The sequence below is a fragment of the Carettochelys insculpta genome, chromosome 7, assembly GCF_033958435.1.
Source record: "Carettochelys insculpta isolate YL-2023 chromosome 7, ASM3395843v1, whole genome shotgun sequence".
Lineage (NCBI taxonomy): Eukaryota > Metazoa > Chordata > Testudines > Carettochelyidae > Carettochelys > Carettochelys insculpta.
In genome coordinates, this window is record NC_134143.1 from 74,224,304 (window position 1) to 74,245,439 (window position 21,136).

Sequence of the window (21,136 nt, forward strand, 5' to 3'; positions counted from 1 at the left end):
GGGCAGGAAGGCATCAGTGGCTTGATCAGCAGCCTCAGTGACAACCCCAAGGGGACTTTTGTGATAAACCCATCACAAGGGTAGATGCCTCAACCCCTCCAAGCTCATGGGGTTGAAATATTGGAACAGGAGTGATAGCTGACAAACTTCAGATGTGGCACATGGCTGGGATGGCAAACAGACTACGCAATCCTTTATTTAGCCACCGATGGTGGTCTTGAATGCACCTTGTCCTTGTTACAACCTTCAAAGCAAACCACAGACTTCTCCCAAAAAGCCATGATCAGAGGTAAAACCTAGGCACTCAGGGAGGGTGGTGAAGCATTGGAATGGTCTGCCCAGGGAAGTAGTGGAGTCTTCATCCCTGGAGGTGTTTAAGTTTCGACTCGACAAAGCCCTGGCGGGCTGACCTGATGGGTTTGGTCCTGCTTAGAGCAGGGGGCTGGACTCTATGGCTTTTTTAGGTCTCTTCCAGCTCTATTGTTCTATGATTCTATGATTTAATGCCCTAGGCTCTGAGGCCTGTCTGTAAAGCAGTGGGTTCATTATCATGAAAGTCTGTGTCACCCTTCAGAGTAAAACTCCAGGGCAAGGCAACACACCAGCCTATCCTGGAGGAGGCGGAAAAAACCCTCACAAATCAAAGGCAGACAGGTAACAAGGGAACTCAGTATGGATCAAGAGGTGTCAGAGAAGACAAACACAGATTCCCCTATTAACTTGGTCATGCCATAAATATTTTATTTGGTGAGCATAACCGGTAATCAAAAATACCACTGTGAAATGAGGCCACATTAATGTTCCTGCGAGAACATTAACTTGGGAGCACACAAATTCCCAAGCTTAATATTGCATCTACCCAGGTTGATTGGCTGGGGAGGTTTTACAAGTCATCGGGTGGTAATGTACAATAAAACTCTAAGGATAGCTTTCCAAGGAAAGGAAACCCAGATGAGGAGGAGGAGGAGACCTCTTCAGGAGTCTGAGGTGATTGGTGGGTGCCCTGAACTGACACTCCAGCCTAGCTGAGAGTGCTCAGCTGCTGTCTTCCGGGTGCAAATGTAAACCACAAATTCTGACCCTTTGTGTTCAATAAAGAGTCCATGGCACTGTCTGCAAAAGGAGGTGGACGAGTCTCAGGATCCTGGACAAACTCGTGTTTGGGTATTTACTCCCCAAACAGGCACTGTGATGGGGCACCTGCCCCAGACTGGGCTCTCAGGGGGTTAAAAGTGCCCTATGGAGGTTATGCAGGTGGTAGCCAATCACAGAAGGGCTGCAGGAAGCAGCCAATCAGGGCCAGGCTGGCCCATATAAGAAGGGCTGTAAAGCAGAACAGCAGGAGTCACTCCCTGGAGCCTGAGAAGGGAGGAGGATGGGCTGCCTGGCAGGCGGAGGGCATCACACTCCATGGGCAGAGCAGTGCTGCAGGCGGAGACCCAGGGAGCTGAAGGCCACACCTGGCAGGCTGCAGGGGGAGGTGCTGAGGAAAGGAAAAGAAGGTGCTGGGGCCAGGGGGATGTGGCTCAGGGAAAGGTACTGAGAGGGAGGAGGGGATGCAGCACATGACATCCATCTACAGGTTCCTGGGCAGGAACCTGAGGCAGGGGATAGGCCCAGGTCCCCAACCCTGCACATGGTGGGAATGGCTGGAGCGAGGGACTGCGACACTATCACCCCGAAAGGGGAAACATGGAGCGTGGCACAGCCGGAGCATCGTCACCAAGGGGACACGGCAGTCTCGCGAGTGATGTGGGCCTCTGGAGCAGAAGCAACAGCAGGGAGCTGCCACCAGGAGAGGATGCACTGGTGAACAGAGCGAATCCTGGGACACTCGTCATTCCTTATACTTGTGTCGCGCAGCTGTGCCTTGCGAATCCAGCTGTTAGATTCCAGCAGCAGCAGAGGGGATCTCGTAGTGTCTTCTCAGTAGCTGTTTGCTACCTTTTTAATGCACTCCGGGGTCTTTCTGCAGGAGAAGCAGAAGGCAGTGCCCCAAACAAAGCAAGGCAGGACGACTTTCAGCAATGCTAAGAGAAAGCATGCTGGGCTAAAAATTTATAAAATAATTGAACTGAAGAAGAGAAAAATGTCAGTGTAATTAACATACAATATGGCCTAGCTCATCACACCACGAGGAGATCAAATAAAGTAGCGCGCGCTTTTATGGAGCAATTCAATCTGGCAAGCAATTAATCATGGAAGCAGTAAGTCAAATGAATAGATTTCCCTTTAAAGAGATCACATTTATCAGCTGTCTGGACTCCAAATGGCAATTTGTTAGCTGGACTCTGAATTTTGCAGGACACAGTTATTGCCCTGTTTCAGCTGCATGATTTTTGACTGACTGAAGGACGTGGGCTTTAGCGTTTATGTAAAAGATAAACTCAGGGACCCCAGTATCCCAGCTGCCACCCTGATCCGACGATCTCGTTACCGACACAGTAAGGATGTGACACACAGACCCAAAGATGATGCATTCACATGCCTCGTGGTTTGGAACCCTCTAGTACCGTGCTTAGCAGCCTGCTTGGCTATTTTCTGATGAGGGTGAGTGCACCACCGACCCTTCACTCTGCCACAAAGTCTGGCCTGTCTTGTTCTGCCATCTTCCTAACAGGCCCTCCAGCCAGGCGCTTGCTGGCTGGCTCCGTCCTCTTGTATCAAATCGGTTCCATTTGCCTGTGTGCTCATCCCCCAAAGGGGCAGATTTTCGGTTGCTCGTTTCCTTGCCCACCCTGCACAAAGCATGTGTTCTCCTTCAGTGACTCGCTTGGCTCGTGAGGATTAACTGAGCAGGAAGACTGAAGAAAGCTCCAGTCCCCTAGCTGGGCAAGAGCCCCGGCTGCTGGCCCCTAACCTTGCCAACCACATTAAAAAAGTGACCAGCCATGAAAAGAAGCTGAAGAGCAAGACAACTGCTAATCCAACTCGGCCCTAGCAGGGACTGCTTAACTTTGTCCACCACCAACTGGGGCAGTTTTCTTTAGCCGGATGAAACAGAGCAAAGGTTTTTTATTTTTTTAAAACTCAGACCAGGGGCTAGAAGTGAAACAAGATTGCTAGATGCACACAGTTTCTGCCGGCTCCTCTGCTGCTGGGAATCGATTCAAGTGACAGATCTCCACTAGCTGCAGAGCTGAGCTGCCAACAACAGAATGACGAGCAGATAAGACCTATCCTGGCTGCTTTCATTGTCTTCTGGCTCTAAAATTACTGCTACTTTCAACCTAGATCCAAGATATGAACTTAAATTACACTCTTGCCAATCCAAAGCTAAATAAATATTCTTCGGTGTACCACACAGTGAAAAACTTCCATGGCCCATGGTCCGAACGGCTTCATCTGTTACTGCTCTGCACAGACAGCAGCAAGAACAAGACCTACATGAAACCAGCTGCAACACGCTCTCACTTTGCTACAAGGTAAAATATATAGAGCCTCAGCAGAGAATTTCTAAAAGCAAAACTAACCAAAAGCTGCTCTGAAACTCACAACTAGGGACAGGCGCAGTGTGACAGAGGGAGGCAGGGAACATGCACAGGGATGACAAGGCCCTTCTGGGTGGGGACATGCAAAATAATTCACCAGAGGGTGGCGTATAAGCCAGCAGTTGGCAGGTCATTATAATCATTGCCCATCATACGAATGGATAATATTTAAGGAATTACAAAGGCATTCTGAAAACTATGTTCTTAGGGACCAAGTATCGGAGGGGTAGCCGTGTTAGTCGGGATCTGTAACAGCAACGAGGGGTCCTGTGGCACCTTATAGACTAACAGAAAAGTTCTGAGCATGAGCTTTCGTGAGCACAGACTCACTTCATCAGACGCTGGTCTTGGTGCTCACGAAAGCTCATGCTCAAAACTTTTCTGTTAGTCTATAAGGTGCCACAGGACCCTTCGTTGCTGCTTCTTAGGGACCGTGAGTTAAGACAGGTCACCCGAAGGCGACTGTCAGGTTCTGTCCAGGTAGGAGGCAGGTCTGTGTGGAGTCAAGTGCGATCAAGAATTGTACGCATCGCGAAGGGTCACACCGAGCCCAACCCTGGGCAAAGTTTGCAAAACCGACAAGAAAGAACAACCTGAAAATGGGGGGAGGGGGGCTGTTTACAAGTACAGAGAATGGATTATTGGAACATACACGGGTACCACAGCACACCCAGCACCCATTGCCAAGGAGACAGGCCCCCACCCTTGAGCAAACGTTCGTACTGAGCTGCAGAAGCCACTGGACACGCAAAAACGGGCATTAGCCATGGTGAGTTCCACAGCCCCGTCTCCGCCTCACCACCAAGGCGCTAGATGTCACACGCCAGCCGACCTGGGATCACATGGCAGAGCACTGGCCTCTGGGACTGCAGGGGAAGCATCTGCCTCAGAAAGGCTTATCTGCCATGTCCATACACAGCTAATGCAGAGCTCTAATGCCAATGCAAATCAATTATGCCACAACACGATGAGCAGGGTATTAAATAATTCACCAGAGGGAAAAGTCTAAATAAGAGCAACGGGGCTTTTGAACACACACACGTGCTCCCACCTGATAAGCTCATTAAGCCTTCTGAGACGGCGTGAAAGATGGCCTATAAAAATGAAGTGTGTCATGTTCACACACCCCCAACCTCAGCAGAAAAAGCTTTCCAGTCGGCTGGACAACAGCCAGCCTTCAGGAACAGAGTCGAGTGACGGTCATCTCCCCTCCTGCCACCTCTGGGCACATCAGTTGTATCTGTCTGTGCAGGATAACGTCTAGCACCCCTCATGGAACACAACGGCACGGCAGCAGTTCCTGTTACTGTAACCCAAAGCCCTCACAAGTCAACAGTTCCTAGAGCTGAATCAACGTGGCCCTGGAGGCATGACGTGCCAACGCTTCCGAACAGGCCAGGACAACTCTTCAGAATCCAGCTCTGCAGATGCAAATGCCATTGTCATTCAAGTGCCAAGTGGTGGCCTAATGAACCCTGAATGCTACAAGACATAGCTTTGTAGCTTCCGGTGCCCACCAGCAAGATTTGGTGCCCCGCAGTTACTCCCTTACAGAGCCAGCATGTGCTGCAGCTTCCCCGCCCCAGACACCAGCCTCTTCTTAAGGCTGTCCTGCTGAAAAGTAGCCAGGACTGCACCATGGGGGTGGCAAGGGATTCCCTAGCTCCACCCACAACCACGCGCGAAATGCCACACATAACAGACTGTGCAGTTCTTTGTATCATTGTTGGCTCTCTGGCTTGCTTCCCTTCCAACAACGGAACAGTTAACAACAGACACACTCAAAAGCTCAGCACCTTTAGCACTACCCCTGCACTGAGACGAAGGGGGCAAGTCAGACCTGGATGCCGTCGCTCGTTACTGGGCACAGACTCACACAGACAGCACTGTGTCAGCTTTCACCCTCGTCACAGCCAAGCTGTGATCTTCCCAGCTCCAAGGGCAAGAGCAACTGTTTTCAATCACACACTCACATTCCAGCACGACATACCATGAGTATCGGCTCTCGGAACCACCTTAGTTCAGTCCAATGCAATCCAATTAGAGACAAAGGTGCCTGAACCCAACAGGCATTTTTACATGTGGAAAGAGAAAGAGATTCATTGGCGCTCTCCTTTTTCCGGTAGCCAGCGCTCTGGTTCCTCACCAGCCCCGGCTGGGCCATCAGGTGCTTGCTGCCTGCTGTGACCCGAAGGCCCGTGCTACCCATGTGACACAACCTGCTCCATGCACATCACAGAGAGCTCCTGAAAACAGAACGTTTTAAACCTCGAAAGCCAGGGAGCATTTCCACCCGCCGGTACAACAAAGGCTTATATTAGCTTTTTGTGCCATCCTGGGGATTGTTTCCCACACTTCTGCTGTAATCCTTAAATTGACTGCAGCTTCTGGAGACATACTAACAATTTATTCTCACTGCTTGCAGCACACGACTAAGGTAGGCACTTCATTATCTTAACGAGCAGATGTACTTAATGAGATGGTACTTTGTCATTCTAGTCCTAAAGGAAAAATTAAGAGAACTTTTCCATTTCTAGCACAAAACCAAACTGCAGAATAATCCGGGTTGCTGCTGTTCTTCAGAGAGTGACAGAATTTCACCTGAGCAGTAGCTTGAGCACCATCACTGCTCCACTCCATTTCTCAGATGACAATGGGGTTCTCTAAGACATCACCGATTCTCAGCTATTACATTGTCTGGGTTTGAAGCAAGCAGTTCAACATTCTTCCTTCATCTAAGTGTTTTGTTTTGTTTTTTTAACCCCGGCAGCTCGGTACCCGTGAGACAGGAACCCTGAACTTAGTCTCAAAAAAGGCACAGCACAGGCAAGATCTGTATAAGCCTCCAACTGGCTGCTTCAATCATGACCCAGTAGAACCACGGCTAAGGGCCAAGCAGGCCAGTCGTCAGGGTTCATTCCATTCTTGGCTGCTCTGCTAGACGGAGACCACCAAAGGGGTCAAGAATGGGCGTGGCACTTGTTAACTAGGAATTGGACTGAGGCCCTCCCACCACGCTGCAGTGCTAGTTACTAGGACCCTGCTGCTAAAAACAATAGAGCCTTGAATAAAGGAAACTGGAACCTTGTGTTTGTGGTTGTCTTTGGCAGTGAACAAAAACCTTAAGATGAGGAAACCCTGTGGGTGAAATCACATCTTAGCTTTGGGAGAGTCTAACCTTGTATGACCAGTTCCACATCAAGCCTGCCTGTGACTCTCTTGCCTTCACCTCGGACCTCAGTCCATCCGATGCTTTTCTGTACACCGGGCTACCCACGGGTGCCATGTTGAGGTGCTCGACATCACTCAGAACTGTTCATTTCCAGGTTATTCAGTCTCCTCCCTTCCAGCATCTCCTGGCCTCTGTTCCCGGGCAGCATTTGGTAAGTGCCCTTTTTCCATTCTCAGCACGTGCTCCGGCCACCCGTGTCATCTCCTCCTGCATTACTTCTGAACAGGCACTTGGTCCAGTAAGTTTTCTAACATCTTCATTCGTGCTCCTACCTCTAGATGTCATCCCCAATATTCTTCTCCAACACTGGTGATGAATTGCATCCAGAGCTTGCACACTCTTCCTGGCAATTTGCCAAGTCTCACTGCTGTCTGGCGTGGCAGCAATAACTGGTTTGTGCAGGCTCAGTTTTGTCCAGGGGGAGATGTTTTGGAGTTGCCAAATGTCTGAGTCTTCCAAATGCAGCATTTGCCCCCCCAATACTTCTCCTCATTTCCCCTGAACTAACACCACACAGAAAACTGGCTGCCTTGTCCAATTTCTTCTCAGTTTTGAGTTCTGTCGCTGCAGCCTCACTTAACATGGGTTTACCGTTTTGCCCTGAATCGCAGACCCATCTCCTCCATTTTTTCTCTTACTCGGTATGTGCATTTTTGTAGTCCACTGACATCTTCATCGATAAGACCAGTGTCAACAAAGTCTAGATCAAAGAGCCTTGAATTGTTTCGTTGTAGGCTGTAGCCATTGCTGTAGCATTGCTCTGTTCCCTAGCTGATGACTAGCGTGAACAGAAAAGGAGACAGCCTGCACCCCTGCCTTATACCTGTCCTGCTGCTGAACGGTTTGCGCAATCCATGTTCATGCAGCATTTGCCTTCACACCTCACCAGAAGTAAGGACAGCCAGGGAAGATCCACAGTCACCTAAATCTGGGCAGATGGAGCCACTTTAAGGAAGCAGTCAGTGTGCCCATTAAGGGATCCCCTGCTGGTGTATTATTGGAACATTCCGTAGCACAGTTAAAACAAAGAGGCCGTTAGCGCATTCCCATTCCAACCAGAAAAACAGGAATATGAGAGAGAACGGGTGGCACGTGATTGGAGGCAACACCTATTACTCACACAGCAAAAATGGAGCCTAATCAAATAGTTTAGATCCAAAAGGTGATTTTCTTCATAGAATCACAGGATAGGAAGGAAACTCGAGAGGTCACTGAATCCTGTCTCCTGTAGTCATGGCAGGACCAAGCACCATGCAGACCATCCCTGACTGGTGTTTGTCTAACCTGCTCTTTAAAATTGCTAATGATGTTACCTTGCTGGCTTATTTGCTCCATGATATTTTCTGATACTGAAGTTAAGATAACTTGGCCATAATTCCCTGGATTGTCCTTATTTGCCTTTTTACAGATTGGCACGGTATTTGCCCTTTTCCTGTCTTCTGGAATCTCTCCAATATTCCATGACTTTTGAAACAGACGAGCCAATGGGTCAGATATCTCCTCAGTCAGCTCCCTGAATACTGCAGACGCATCTCATCACGTCCTGGTGACTTGAAAACATCTCATTTGTTTAAGTAATTTTTATCTTTTTCCTTCCCTATTTTAGCTTCTGAACCTAACTCCATTATCACTGGCATTCACTATATTAGGCATCCAAACACCACCAACCTTCTCAGTGAAAACCAAAAGAAAGTATCAAAACAAAAAAGCAGTCAAGTAGCACTTTAAAGACTAACAAAATATTTATTAGGTCATGAGATTTGTGGGACAGACCCACGTCTTCAGACCATAGCCATACCAGAACAGACCCAATAGTTAAGGCACAGAGAACCAAAAACAGTAATCAAGGTGGACAAATCAGAAAAAAAATGATCAAGGTGAGCAGATCAGAGAGTAGAGGAGCAGAAGTGGGGGGAGGAGTCAAGAATTAGATTAAGCCAAGTATGCAAAAGAGCCCCAAAAATGACCCAAAAAATTCCCATCCCTGTTCAAACCACGTGTTAATCTGTCGAATTTGAACATAAGAGAGAGTTCAGCAGCCTCTCTTTCAAGAGTGTTGTCAAAATTCCTCTTCAGTAAGACACAAACTTTTAAGTCATTAACAGAATGGCCCACTCCATTAAAATGCTGGCTGACAGGTTTGTGAATCAGGAGTGTTTTTATGATTGTTTTATGCCCATTAACTCTTTGTCTAAGAGAGTGTGAGGTCTGTCCAATATACAAAGCATCTGGGCATTGTTGGCACATGATGGCATATCTGATGTTAGTTGAGGAACATGAGAATGTGCCCGTGATTCTGCGACTAACCTGGTTAGGTCCAGTGATGGTATCTCCAGAATAGATATGTGGACAAAGTTGGCAATGGGCTTTGTTGCAAGGAAAAGTTCCAGGATCGGTGTTCCTGCGGTATAGACTGTGGCTGTGGGTGAGAATCCTCATAAGGTTGGGAGGTTGTCTAAACACCTCTGCCATTTCCACTTTTTCTATTATTGTTTCTTCTTCACCATTCAGTAATGAACCTACCCCCCCAGCCCTTGATCTTCCTCTTGCTTCTAACATATTCATAGAATATTTCCTTGTTATCCTTTTTGTCTCTAGCTAGTTGGGTCTCATTTTATGCCTTGGCCTTTCCAACTTTGTCCCTGTACAGTAGACCCCCGCATAAGTCAAATTTCTGGCAACTCAGAGGAGCCAGGAAACTGACCAGTGTCCCTGGTCACTTTCCTGGCTCCAATGAGTGGAGGGAAGCCAGGAACCAGACAATAGTCTGGCTCCGGCTTTCCCTAGGCTTGCAGAGCCAGGAAACTGACCAGGGCTTCCTGGCTCCAGCAGAGGAGCCGGGAACCAGGCCTGCACTGATCAGTTTCCCAGCTCCTGTCAGTGGCGGCACCTCAGCTGCCTCCCCGGAAGGAGTGGGGAAACCTTCCCCGTCAGTGGGGCAGCCAAGTCATCTGCTGCTCTGACAGGAGCCTGAAAACTGATCAGCGCAGCAGCACTAGTCTGTTTCCCCACTTCTCTGAGTGACGTTAACTCGTGATACACACAAGTGCATGTACCTCAGGGATCTACTGTATACCTGTGTTACGTGTTTATACGTATCCTTCGTAATTTGACCTAACATCCACTTTTTGTGGAACACATTTTGATTTTTAGATCGCTGAATATCTCCTGGTTTGGTCAAGGTGCTCTCTGGCCATACTGCCTATTTTTCCTTTCCAGTGGAATTGTTTTGCTCTTGTACCTTAACAGTGTTGCTGAAAATCTGCCAACTGTTTTCAATTGTTTTTCCTCTCAGACTTTCTTCTCATGGGATCTCACCTACCAGCTCCTCAAGCTTGCTGAAGTCTGCCTTCTTGCAGTCCATTCTCTTTACTTTGTAGTTGTCCCTCCTGCCTTTCCTTAGAATCACAAAATCTATCATTCTGTGACCACTGTCTCCCACACTGTCCGCCATTTCCAAATTCTCAACCAGTTCCTATTCGTCAAAATTCAATCTAGACCACCATCTCCTCCAGCTCAGTAGCCTTCTCCGCCTCTGAAATGAAAAACTGTTCCCAATGCATTCCAAGAACTTGTTGGATAATGTGTGTCCTGCACTGTTCTTTTCACAAGAGATGTCTGGATAGCTGAACTCCTTCATCACCATCAAGTCCCGCGTTTGCAGTGATTTTGTTACTTGTTTAAAAAAAGCTGCGTCCGCTTCACTTTCCTGGTCAGGTGGTCTGTAGACCCCCGCCCTGACATCACTCTTTTATCATAGAATCATAGAACACTAGGACCAGAAGGGGCCTCGAGAGGCCATCGAGTCCAGTCCCCTGCCCCGACGGCAGGACCGACCACTATCTACACCATCCCTGATAGACATCTATCCAATCTGTTCTTAAATATCTCCAGCGAGGGAGATTCCACAACCTCCCTTGGCAACTTTTTCCAGTACTTGACCACCCTGACAGTTAGGAACTTTTTCCTAATGTCCAACCTAAACTTCCCTTGCTGCAGCTTAAGTCCATTGCCTCTTGTTCTCTCCTCAGAGGCCAAGAAGAACAAGTTTTCTCCCTCTTCCTTATGACACCCTTTAAGATATCTGAAAACCGCTATCATGTCCCCCCTCAATCTTCTTTTTTCCAAGCTAAACAAGCCCAATTCTTTCAGCCTTTCTTCATAAGTCATGTTCTCCAGACCTTTTATCATTCTAGTTGCTCTTCTCTGGACCTTCTCTAATTTCTCCACATCTTTCTTGAATTGGGGTGCCCAGAACTGGACACAATACTCCAGCTGAGGTCTAACCAGCGCAGAGTAGAGCGGTAGAATGATTTCTCGTGTCTTGTTCACAACACACCTGCTAATGCATCCCAGAATCATGTTTGCTTTTTTTGCAACAGCATCACACTGAGATTCTCAAAAACAACAAGAAGTCCTGTGACATCTTAAAGACTAACAGATATTTTGGAGCATAAACTTTCCTGGGCAAAGACCTACTTCATTAGATGCATGAGTGGGGGAGTTTCAGAGGAAGTTGATGGATTTCCACTCAATACAGCTAAATGCAGTGCCTTGCATGGTGACAAGTATCAGAGACGTAGCTGAGTCAGTCTGTATGTTCAAAAACAACAAGTCCTGTGGCATCTTACAGACTAACAGATAAGAGATTCTCTAAGTCTGCCTCCTACTTCCATCTCAACCTAAGTCCAAATACACAAGTTTTAACACAAGGCAATACCTCCTCCCTGGGCAAGCTGCACCCTTTGATACCCTATTCCAGCCCGCCTCCGCCCCCAGAAGCCACTCGCAATGACTCCCACAGCTCAAGTTTTGTGCCCTTTGTTAACCTGCTGGTTTGAACACAAGCTCCAGGCAGCTTAAGTGACCCAAGTGCAGACCAAGTGTCTGTACCATGGGAGCAGTGCATAGTAAGCACAGCCCTCTTTCCAGAGCCACTGCCCATGGGGTCTGCACAGCAGCACCTCACATAACTGAGCAGGGATGCAAGTAATAGCAGTTAAGCAAATGCTGCCCAGGAGGGGCCAGGGCCCAGGAGGAAGGAGGGCCAGGCTGTGAGGCCAGGTTCACTGGAGGGTAACAGTTCAGCAGGTGAATGCTTGTCTGCCGAGGCCCACACAGCCAGGCTGGCATGTTTCCTGAATACAGGAAGAGATTTCCAAGCAGCTGACAGGTGCAGCTCTGCTGCAGAGGTGGGGCCCTTATGTGTGGGTACAGCCCTCATGCGAGCAGGGCAGGAAAACTCTACAGAGCAGCAGCTCCCAGAGAGCAGAGTCTGTCCTGGCCTGTTGCCTTTCTGCAGCATGGGGAGAAGGGAAGGTGGCTGCTCCTCTTATGGGCAACAGAGAAGCCAAGAGAGCCTCGCTGAAGCGGGCCGTGCCCTGAGGCAGCATGTTCTCTACCACCTGCGTGCACGCCTGGGAGTTGGCTTCCTACAGCTGTGGGAAGGAAGTGGAGGTGAACCGTGGCAGTAGGACCCTCAAGTGAGCCAACAGGCATTCGCACCAAGGCGGGTTGAATTCTCCTTGTAGGAAGGGGGGTTCCAGATGCACTGCTGGTGTGTGCTCCCCTGCAGCATGAGCCAGGCTAGTCAGCCCTATGGCCAGCTCCAAAAGCCTCCACCTGGCCAGGCGGGAAACCCCCTCCCTAGGAAGAATGAACCCCAAAGCTCAACTAAAGCACTGCAGCAGCACAGGCAGTGCCTTGGGCTGCCAGCAAAATAGAGCCATGTGCCTCAGCGCATTCTGGGCAGCCTTCTACATTGCCATGCTCCTTCAGAGCACCTGGGAGCAGGGAGGGAGGCTGGGCTGCACTTCCGGCTGGACACACGACCTGCCCAGCAGGGCCGCAGGTTATACCGGCAAGCGAGGCCTTTTGCAGGATAAGGGACACACCACTGCCCAAGCAAGGAAGCTAGCTGGCCACAGGACAGCGTGCCAAGGGAACTGGCTATACACTAGGGCTTCTGCCGGCAAAGCCACATCAGGAAAGTCACGCTTTGACTGACAGCTAGGCCAGCACAATGGAAGCGCAGAACAAGCCCTACACATGGCTGAAAGGCCGGGGGGCACTGTCCATCTTCCTACCTGAGCTACATAGGATGGGAGCTGCACTGTCCGTCTGGTGCATGCGGAACTGGACCGCCTAACGCCACTTGGCTAACAAACCCTATTCGTGGAACTGGGCCGATGCCACCGGCAACAGCGTTAGACTTCAGCTGCCGCGTGCCTGCGGAAGGTCGAAGGGAAACCAAGGCAGAGCGAGACTGGCTCACGCGCCACCAGAGAGGTGAATCAAGGAGAGTCAACTACTTACGGAGCAACAAGCGGAAACCTTAGGAACAGATGTGAATTTCAGAGCCTCTCGGAGAGTCACACACAAGTGACAAAGGACAAAAGCAGCTGAGAGCAGGGGTGGTGACATCACAGGAGACCGGAAGGGCCCACGGACACACAGCCAGGCTCAGAACCTGCTGCTTTGCCCCTCATCCTCCTATTCACATTACTGGTCGTACCGGCCTGGGAAAGAAGAGTCTTTTCTCCTGGGAATCCCTGCACTCCGCCTGCTCCATTGCCAGCTTAAGCCAGAACCCTGCTTACCCCAGAGCCAGCTGCTGCAGAGCGCACCAGGATTTCAGGAACAGGGACCGGTGAGGTCCAGGGGAGAATGAACAACGAGAGCTGATAAACGTTAAGATGACCCAAGATCCTCTCTTGCCACACTCACCCGAGGCACTAAGCTCCGATGCTCTACGCCAAAGTCCCACTCCACAAACCCTGCAGAAATGACACAAACTCTTCCACACTGTCCCCTCCCTCGACAGCCTAGTGCGGAGAGCAGACCGCCTCCTTTAGCAACAGCCCTCACTCCAGCGAGACAATCTCTGCCCCTCCTGGCAGGCCGCCAGGAAAGAAGGGAAATTACACGGCGCTGCCTCTTGCAGGAGTCGTGAAGCTTAATTAAAGTAGGTACACACAGGGATTTTAACACCGCGAACTAAAAAATGCCTATGACGAGCTGCTGGAAAATCCCTTCCTCTCCTCCAGCCTCGCCGCTTGCCAGCAGGAGCCTGCACGCCCCTGGGCTGCGGCGCTTGCTAGCTCTCCCTGGGGAGCACTCATACGAGCCTGCAGGTTAGTAACTCCCTTGGCTGTAACCTTGTCAATAACACGGCCGGGGTTGAAAGCAAACTACCAATATCATGCAGAGGTCCTCTTGCTCGTGACAGGCCCTTGGCCGCCTCGCACTACGAGATGGGCCAGGCTTGACCGGCAATGGCAGCACGCCAAAGGTCGTTCCTGTTAAAACACCCGTCAGTGAGCAGTGTAACTGAGTCGCTGTTCTGTCACTAGCCAGGCTTTACAACTGGGCATAGCAATCAACAGCAGACCGGGAGAGCCAGGCAAGCCAGCCTCAAGGCCAGAGCCCACAGTAGGACGCCCGCTGCCGGCCACCGAAGCTGGCTGCACACGAGGCAGCCAAACGTCTGTCCAGCCACCAGGGCGTGGACACGTTCGCCTGCCACCCGGGGTCGCTGCCCACAGCCAGAAAAGGGAGGCGGCCTTGAAGGCAGTAGTTGATCCCGCAGCGCACAGCCAGCTTCCCTGGCCGCGTGGTCCCCTAATGCCGGCTCAGCCCAGCAAGCTCTGCTGCTTCGCTGCTCAGGTAGTGCTTGAGGACAGCGGTGATCTTACGCCTCCCTGGGCTATTGGAGCGCCCAGCAAACCACTTCAAGGCTTGGCCCCTCTTTGCTCATCTGCTGGCCTCCAAGGACCCCTCACTGCTCTCTTGAGTTGAGCGAACTCCCTGCGAGCAGCAGCATCTCTCCAGGACTCCCAGCACAGCCTCAGCCGGGCAGGTGTGTGCCCCCTACAGCCAGTTGTTACAAGACTCCGATGCCAGCGGCAGGGCTCACCCTGAGCAGCCCAGCCTCACCGCTGCTTAATAAACCCCACCCGGGTTCAGGGCTGCCACGCACAGAGCTGCCAGGGGAGAGGCGCCCCAAGCCCAGCAGGGAGCTGTGACAGCAGGGAAGAGGCACCTTCTCTCCAAGTTCTCCCCCTGCCCCCTCCATCCATAGCAGCCCAGACCTGCCGCAGCCAGGAAAGGGGCACCCCTCCCCCAGCCTGACCACAGCTGCCACAGTGGGCAGACAGGCCCCTCTCCCCTGGCCTGGAGCTGCTGCCGTTAGAGAGGCTGGGGGGAGCCGTCTCTCCCAGGCCAGTCTGGGCCCAAAACCACTCATCCCCAGCTCCTGCACACAGCCCTCAGCCCTCAGCCCTCTCCTGTATCTCAAACCCCTCATCCCTAGCCCGAGCCTGCACCCCAACCCGGAACACCCCACCACTCCGATCCCCTCGGCCCTAGCCCGAGCCTGCACCCCAACCCGGAACACCCCACCACTCCGATCCCCTCGGCCCCAGCCCGAGCCTGCACCCCAACCCGGAACACCCCACCACTCCGATCCCCTCGGCCCCAGCCCGAGCCTGCACCCCAACCCGGAACACCCCACCACTCCGATCCCCTCGGCCCCAGACTGAGCCTGCACCCCAACCTGGAACCCCTCCCACACTCCAATCCCCTTGGCCCCAGCCCTGCCCCAGATTGTCCGTGTGCACATCACAAAACTCACCATGAAGTGAGGCCTCCCCCGCCCCCCTCTGGTGCACTTCACATCACAGAATTCATTCCACGCATGGAGAGAAATGAGAGGGACCAGCAGCACCAAGACCCCCCGCACGTCTCTTCCCACTTCGACACACCAGACTCTTCGCTCTACGGCACAGCCCAAAGCTGCGTGTCAGACAGGCTGCAGTGCTTCTCTGCTTTCCAAGGAAGCCCTGGGCAGCCTCACCCCAGTGGCAGAGGGTTGGCGTACGGCAGGCACTGATACCGTGGGTACAGGGCGTGCAGACTGCTCTCGGAGCAAGAGTCAGGTCACACTCAGTAGAGCCCTGCAAATCTGCAGACAGCTGCTTGACACACACAGGGGCGTGCATGAGGGGATGGGGGTGTCTGTGGCTTGTCTTTGCGGTTAGAGACGAGGATGCAATTTGTGTCGTGCAGGGCTCTACCAATGACCTTGCAGGCAATGCCAGAAGCTCCACAACAGTGTGTTTGTAGCGCTCACTCCCAGACCAGGGTAACGATTACATTGTTCTTTAATTATTTTAACAGCTCTGTAACTACGTGAGAAAACTCCACGTTCCCCCAGAGAGGAGGAGAATGCCCATCACCTGCCTCCTCTCCCGTCACTCCAGTCCCAGCTCTTGCGGTCAGTCAGTGGAGCGCTCAAAGGCCGCCAGGGGCTGTTTGAGAGCCGGCCTGGGAGACAGCCTGTATTAATGCGAAGAGCAGAACAGCCTCCCTCCTAACTCTAAGCTGCGCCACACAGGCCGAGCACCAGCATCTCCTTCTCTACAGATGCTGATGCCCCTCAAATATCCACCCCACAGGCGGGCGCCACCAGGCACCCTCCTGCAGCGCCCCTCGGTGCAAAGCAGACGTATCCCTGGGGCAGCTCCCCCCGGAGGAGATTGGCTGGGTGTCAGGGTGCGCTCGCAGAGCTGGGCTCGACCAGGACACAGACAGTCACTGGAGACATCAGGAGCCCGGGTGGCATGCTGCAGACTTGGGCGCCGTGACAAACAAAACGACTGGAACACAATTCTGATGGAGTGTATTACAGCCGCAGGGACACCGGCGCTAGCAATCAATCACTGGGTTAACCTATGTATTCACCTGGAGAGAATCACTGCCGGGAGAAAGTCTGTTAATAGTGTACAGTGCTTGAGCCACCACGGCTCTCACTCAGCAAGCCGTCTCAGGGCGCTCCTCTGAACTTGGCCTTAACGCAAACCGCATGACATGGAACATGCAAGACTTTAACCTAAAGGGGCTCATCAGCACCAAAAAAGCTGCTTCTTTCCTTGGGCACGAAGGTCCCTTTGCCACTCACTCGGCGCTTCGGTTTCCTGCTTTGCCAGTCAGTGCAGCAGTGATAGGCTGGGAAAGCCAAACAGCTCAGGTGCTACTGGTGCCTGACACCCTCGCAACCCATGCAGGGCTCTGTAACTCTCTGCTGCTGGAGCACCTGCTCCCCTAGACAGGGTTCGAGCCTGCAGACCTGCCTCTAGGCTGCCCTTTCCCGGCGCTGGCTTTCGGTCGGCTGGCGAGAAGCCACGCGGCACAGCAGAGAACAGCGGACGTGGGCGATGCTCTGCTGCAGTGTCTCGGCCCTCCCGCACTGTGCGCTATGGGGCTGTGCCATTGCATCTCCCCAAGCCGGGGCATGCGGGCTGCGGTGCAGGAGAGGCTCTTCCAACGGCCTGTCGAGATCAGGCAGACCGTGGGTGCTGGTGAGCACAGCAAACGGAGGGGCTGTGGGCTCCTCCCCGGCCTGTAGGCAGGGACTGTAAGGGCGGGATGGATTGTTAGGTTAGCGCGTCTGACCCCCAAGACATCACCAGCCATTACAGTTCACCTCTTCCCCCGTGGTAATTGCCAAAAGCACCTTCCAGACAACAGCCAGCCATGATCTGAAGACACCAAGACGTGGAGACTCTGCCACCACCCTGGGGAGCTTGTTCCAGGGGTTAGCCACCCTTGCGGTTACAACAGGCACCTGGGTTCTAATTTGCAGGGGGCCCGACAGCTTCAGTGGGTCCCCAGACAAGGTGGGGGGAGGCCAACTCTGCACCCCAGCCAGCCTGGTGGGACCCTGGCACTGCCCCGAGCATGCAGAGCAGAGCTCCGGTGGCAATTTAAAGGGCCTGACGCTGTGGTAGTAGCACCAGAGGTGGCTGGGAGCTCCTGGCCTCTGAGTCACCAGGCCCAGGGCAGTTGTCCCCTTTGCCATTCATTCCCTCCTGCCCCCCTAATTTTAATGTGTTTGGCTTCATCTCCCAACCATGGTTTTAGTTCTGCCTCTCTCTGCACATCTGAGAGCCCCCCAGCGCCGATATTTTCATCCCACTACTCACCCTCATCAAGTCATCTCAGGCGCCTTTGGGTGACAGACAGATCGAGCCCTGCAAATCTCAGCCCTGGGGATCTTCCCCAGCCCACGTCCCGTTGTGTGGCTCTTTCTGAGCTGGTTCCAGCTTTTCCAGCGGGGAGCCCGGGGCAGAAGCCGCATCCCACTACCAGCCTCATCAGCGCTGGGCACCCCGGGAAATCAGTCTGACTTGCAAGCACCATGCTGGCCACCCCGGGAGCTCACGGTGAGCTGCTTGGCCGCTCTGATCCCCTGAGCCTTCTCAGGGGCGCGGCTTTTCAAACTACTGTCCCTGCCGTGGGCCTGGCCTGCGTCCCTTCCTCTGAAAGGTGTAACTTCACCTCTGGCTGCACTGAAAAGCATTCGGTCGCACCAGGCCTGATTAGCAAGCGATCCAGACAGCGCTGCAGGAGTTCCCCTGACGGGGTCTGACAGACCAGTGGCAGGAGCCGGGGGCTGGATTATAAGCCAGGAAGTGGCTTGCAGAGAGGGGTGTGAAGCCACTCCCATGTCTCACCGCTGCTTTCACTTCCCCCTTTTAGCCAAAGCTGGCCTTGCTCTTGCTGGTGGAGTCGTGGCTTTTTGGCCATCTCATCAATTCTGCTTAAAGAACTCCCAATTTTCATTCTAACTTTTCTGTTTAAAAGTTTCCCCTCAATCAATTTCACTGACAATTTTCCTGAGCTTCAGGAAATGAGCCCCTCTAAAGCACAAGGCTGGGGCTGTCCTCCACTTTCCTTGATTGAAAACAAATCAGCTCATGATCACTGATCCCCAGGCAACCACCAACTTCCAGTCCTAGCAGTAATCAAACTTTAGCCTTCAAAACAAAGACCAGACCAGAGCTCTGCTCGTACGCAGGGAACTGCCCAAGGCTCTCAGGACACATGCCTTTGGCAGTGGGAGTGCAGATTCTTTGAAGAATGCATGCCAACAGGAACCCAGCAGCTATGAAAGAAGCCTCTACCACTGTAGGCTCGCATGGCACCAGGGCAAGTCACTCCCCATCAGACAGTGACTGCCTCATGGCCCTGCACAGAGCTTACTGAAACCTCCTTTAAATAAGCAGGGTTTTTAATGCCTTGCAATTAAAAAGGGAAAAGAGAGCAGGCTTAGGGCCTCTGCTACAGGAGCTGCATAGACCTCCTCTGCAGGCTAGACTGACAGCAGGGCAGGCGACCCAGGCACACCGACTGTCCTCTCAGAGGATGCAGTGGAATCAAGCAACAGCAACAGTCCATTTGGCTCCAGCTGCTCAGCCAGAACGCAAGGGGTGCGTGCAGGAGTAACTCACGGATGCCCGGGCAGGGTTTAACAGCATGGAGGCAGAGCTGGAAGAGCCGAGCACTATTACAGAAAGTACGTTCCAATTTTCACATGCCCCCCCGGCCCTTTCAGGCAGAATTTACCCTAATATGGGAACTGAACTGCAAAACAAGCTGTGCAACAACTGAGGAGAAGTCAAACAGAGCAGAGCCATCCAGGAAGTGCGCAGCTGCGGTGCATTGCCAGGTCTTACCTAATGTTGACCAACGCGTGGGTCACCTTGCTGGCAGGTTCCTTCCACTGACCGGCATTGGTCGAAAGCCTCAGAACTGAAAGAGATGGAGACAGATCATTACAGCGGCTGGCACTTAACTGATTACAGCCAGACACCGCCTAAGCCAAAACGCCCAGTCTCACAGCAGCTGGAGAGCTGAGCCACAGAACAGCCTTCTAGAGAAAGATTTCCTGTGGCCAGAGAACAACTCCAGCCCCAGCTCTGGTCTCATGACAGGGGTCTGGGCCTCTTCTGAAGCCTCTGCTGAGATTTTAGAAACATAATAAAGCTGCATAGACCTCCTGGTTTGGAGTGGGGAGCTAATCAGACCTACCCGATTTCTTCTCCATGCTTCCTAATCCCCTTCCTCCAGAAATAAGACCTTAGTGCCTGAGTCATTCATTGCTCTCTGCTTACGCCACTTTCTCTAGCATCTTTACCCTTAGTTACTCCCCTTCCGCTCTGTTGCTGTTCCCATTTACTCAGGGCACCGTCTGTTCTCAACCACCCCCTGTAGTTTCGGACTATCCCGACACAGAATTTTTCTTTGGTTCCACTGATCAGTTTCACAGAGAAGGATCACGCCCTGCAGTGGGGAGAGGCCTGCTGCCCGGAGAGACCTTGCAGAGATGGGGAGAAGATCTGAACACATCTAGAGAAGCCCATGGTCCTGCTGATAGAGTACTCGTGGTCTTGATTCAGGTCCAGCTCAACAGAAGGCCCATTATCTTACCACCCCCGCCTTAAACACAATTACAAGGCAGTGAGGAAAGCCGGAAGAAAACCTGTTCTCTTTAAGCCGTGCGTACTAGTGCACTTATGGGCTTAACTGCGATGGTCAAGGGATAATCCATGTATGAGGTCATGCCTGGAGTTAGGATCATCTGAAAAGGGGCAACCAGCACACGAACCTGTGCCCCAAGTACAGCACCCTTCTTAGGCTGTCTGTAAACATCCACACCACTCTGCCAGAGCCAGGGAGTCCAGGAGCAGGGGGAGTAATTACAGTGTGCATCAGCTCTGCAGACGTGGGTATAGGAAGCCTCGGGGCACAGCCACACCGGGAGCGGGGCCATTTGGCCCATGTCACAAACCCAGCCTGGTCCTTTGGCTCTGTTGGTCTCTACCTGCAACTGGCTCAGAACCACAAAAGAAGTACTCACTCTGCGGCTGCCCATTGGCAAAGCCCAGGAAAAGCTCCCTGGACAGCCACACAGGCTACGCCTGGCTCTAGCCAGGCACACCATTAACGCCGTGCCTTCCGGAGCCACAAACAGCTGCAGTCTCCCGGAAGAAAGGAAGGTGCTGGCGCTGGGTGCAACGCTGCGCTGGCAGGGAGCAAGCAGCCCACTTCTAACCCTGGTGAAGTCAGAGCTGGTTTCCACGCCAGCATTGGCAGTGTTCATTCAAAGGATTTTGCTTCACGCTTCCTATGTCAGCCATGTCGACTGCAGCCTGAGCACGTGCACGTTAACCTCCGGTCCACTCTTCTGTACCTTCACCCGCTGCCCAGGGCAGACACCCCCATACCAGCCATTGGCTCCAAAGGCCAAGCACCACCGACTCCCTGGCACCGCACACAGGCGACAGAACTGCCAGCCATTTCTAACAGAGGTATAAAAATAGAAGATGCTAACCACCACCACACCAGGGCAGACCAATGCGCCCTCCTGCCCACGCTCCTGTCTCTCATCACACCTGACACCAGCTGCTACACGGGCAAAGAACAGAGCAGGGTGCAGACCGGGCTGGCTAATTGCTCTCAGAGAGTAGTGCTCAATGGTTCACAGTCATGCTGGCCAGATGCGACGTGGGGTTCCACAGATCAGTCCTAAGACTGGGGCTGTTGAAGAGCTTCGTTGCTGGTTTAGCTAATA

At 52.3% G+C, this 21,136-nt stretch overlaps 1 protein-coding gene across 4 annotated transcripts in view; it reads right to left on the reverse strand.

The window, feature by feature from the left end:
• Positions 1 to 21,136, reverse strand: part of ARMH3 (armadillo like helical domain containing 3) — a 175,268-nt gene that overhangs the window by 56,708 nt on the left and 97,424 nt on the right. For all 4 annotated transcript variants that reach the window (XM_074999311.1, XM_074999310.1, XM_074999309.1 and 1 more), the window contains exon 23: positions 19,239 to 19,314. In XM_074999311.1, coding sequence (XP_074855412.1) covers positions 19,239 to 19,314 — 76 coding nt within the window. The remainder of the gene's footprint in view (positions 1 to 19,238; positions 19,315 to 21,136) is intronic.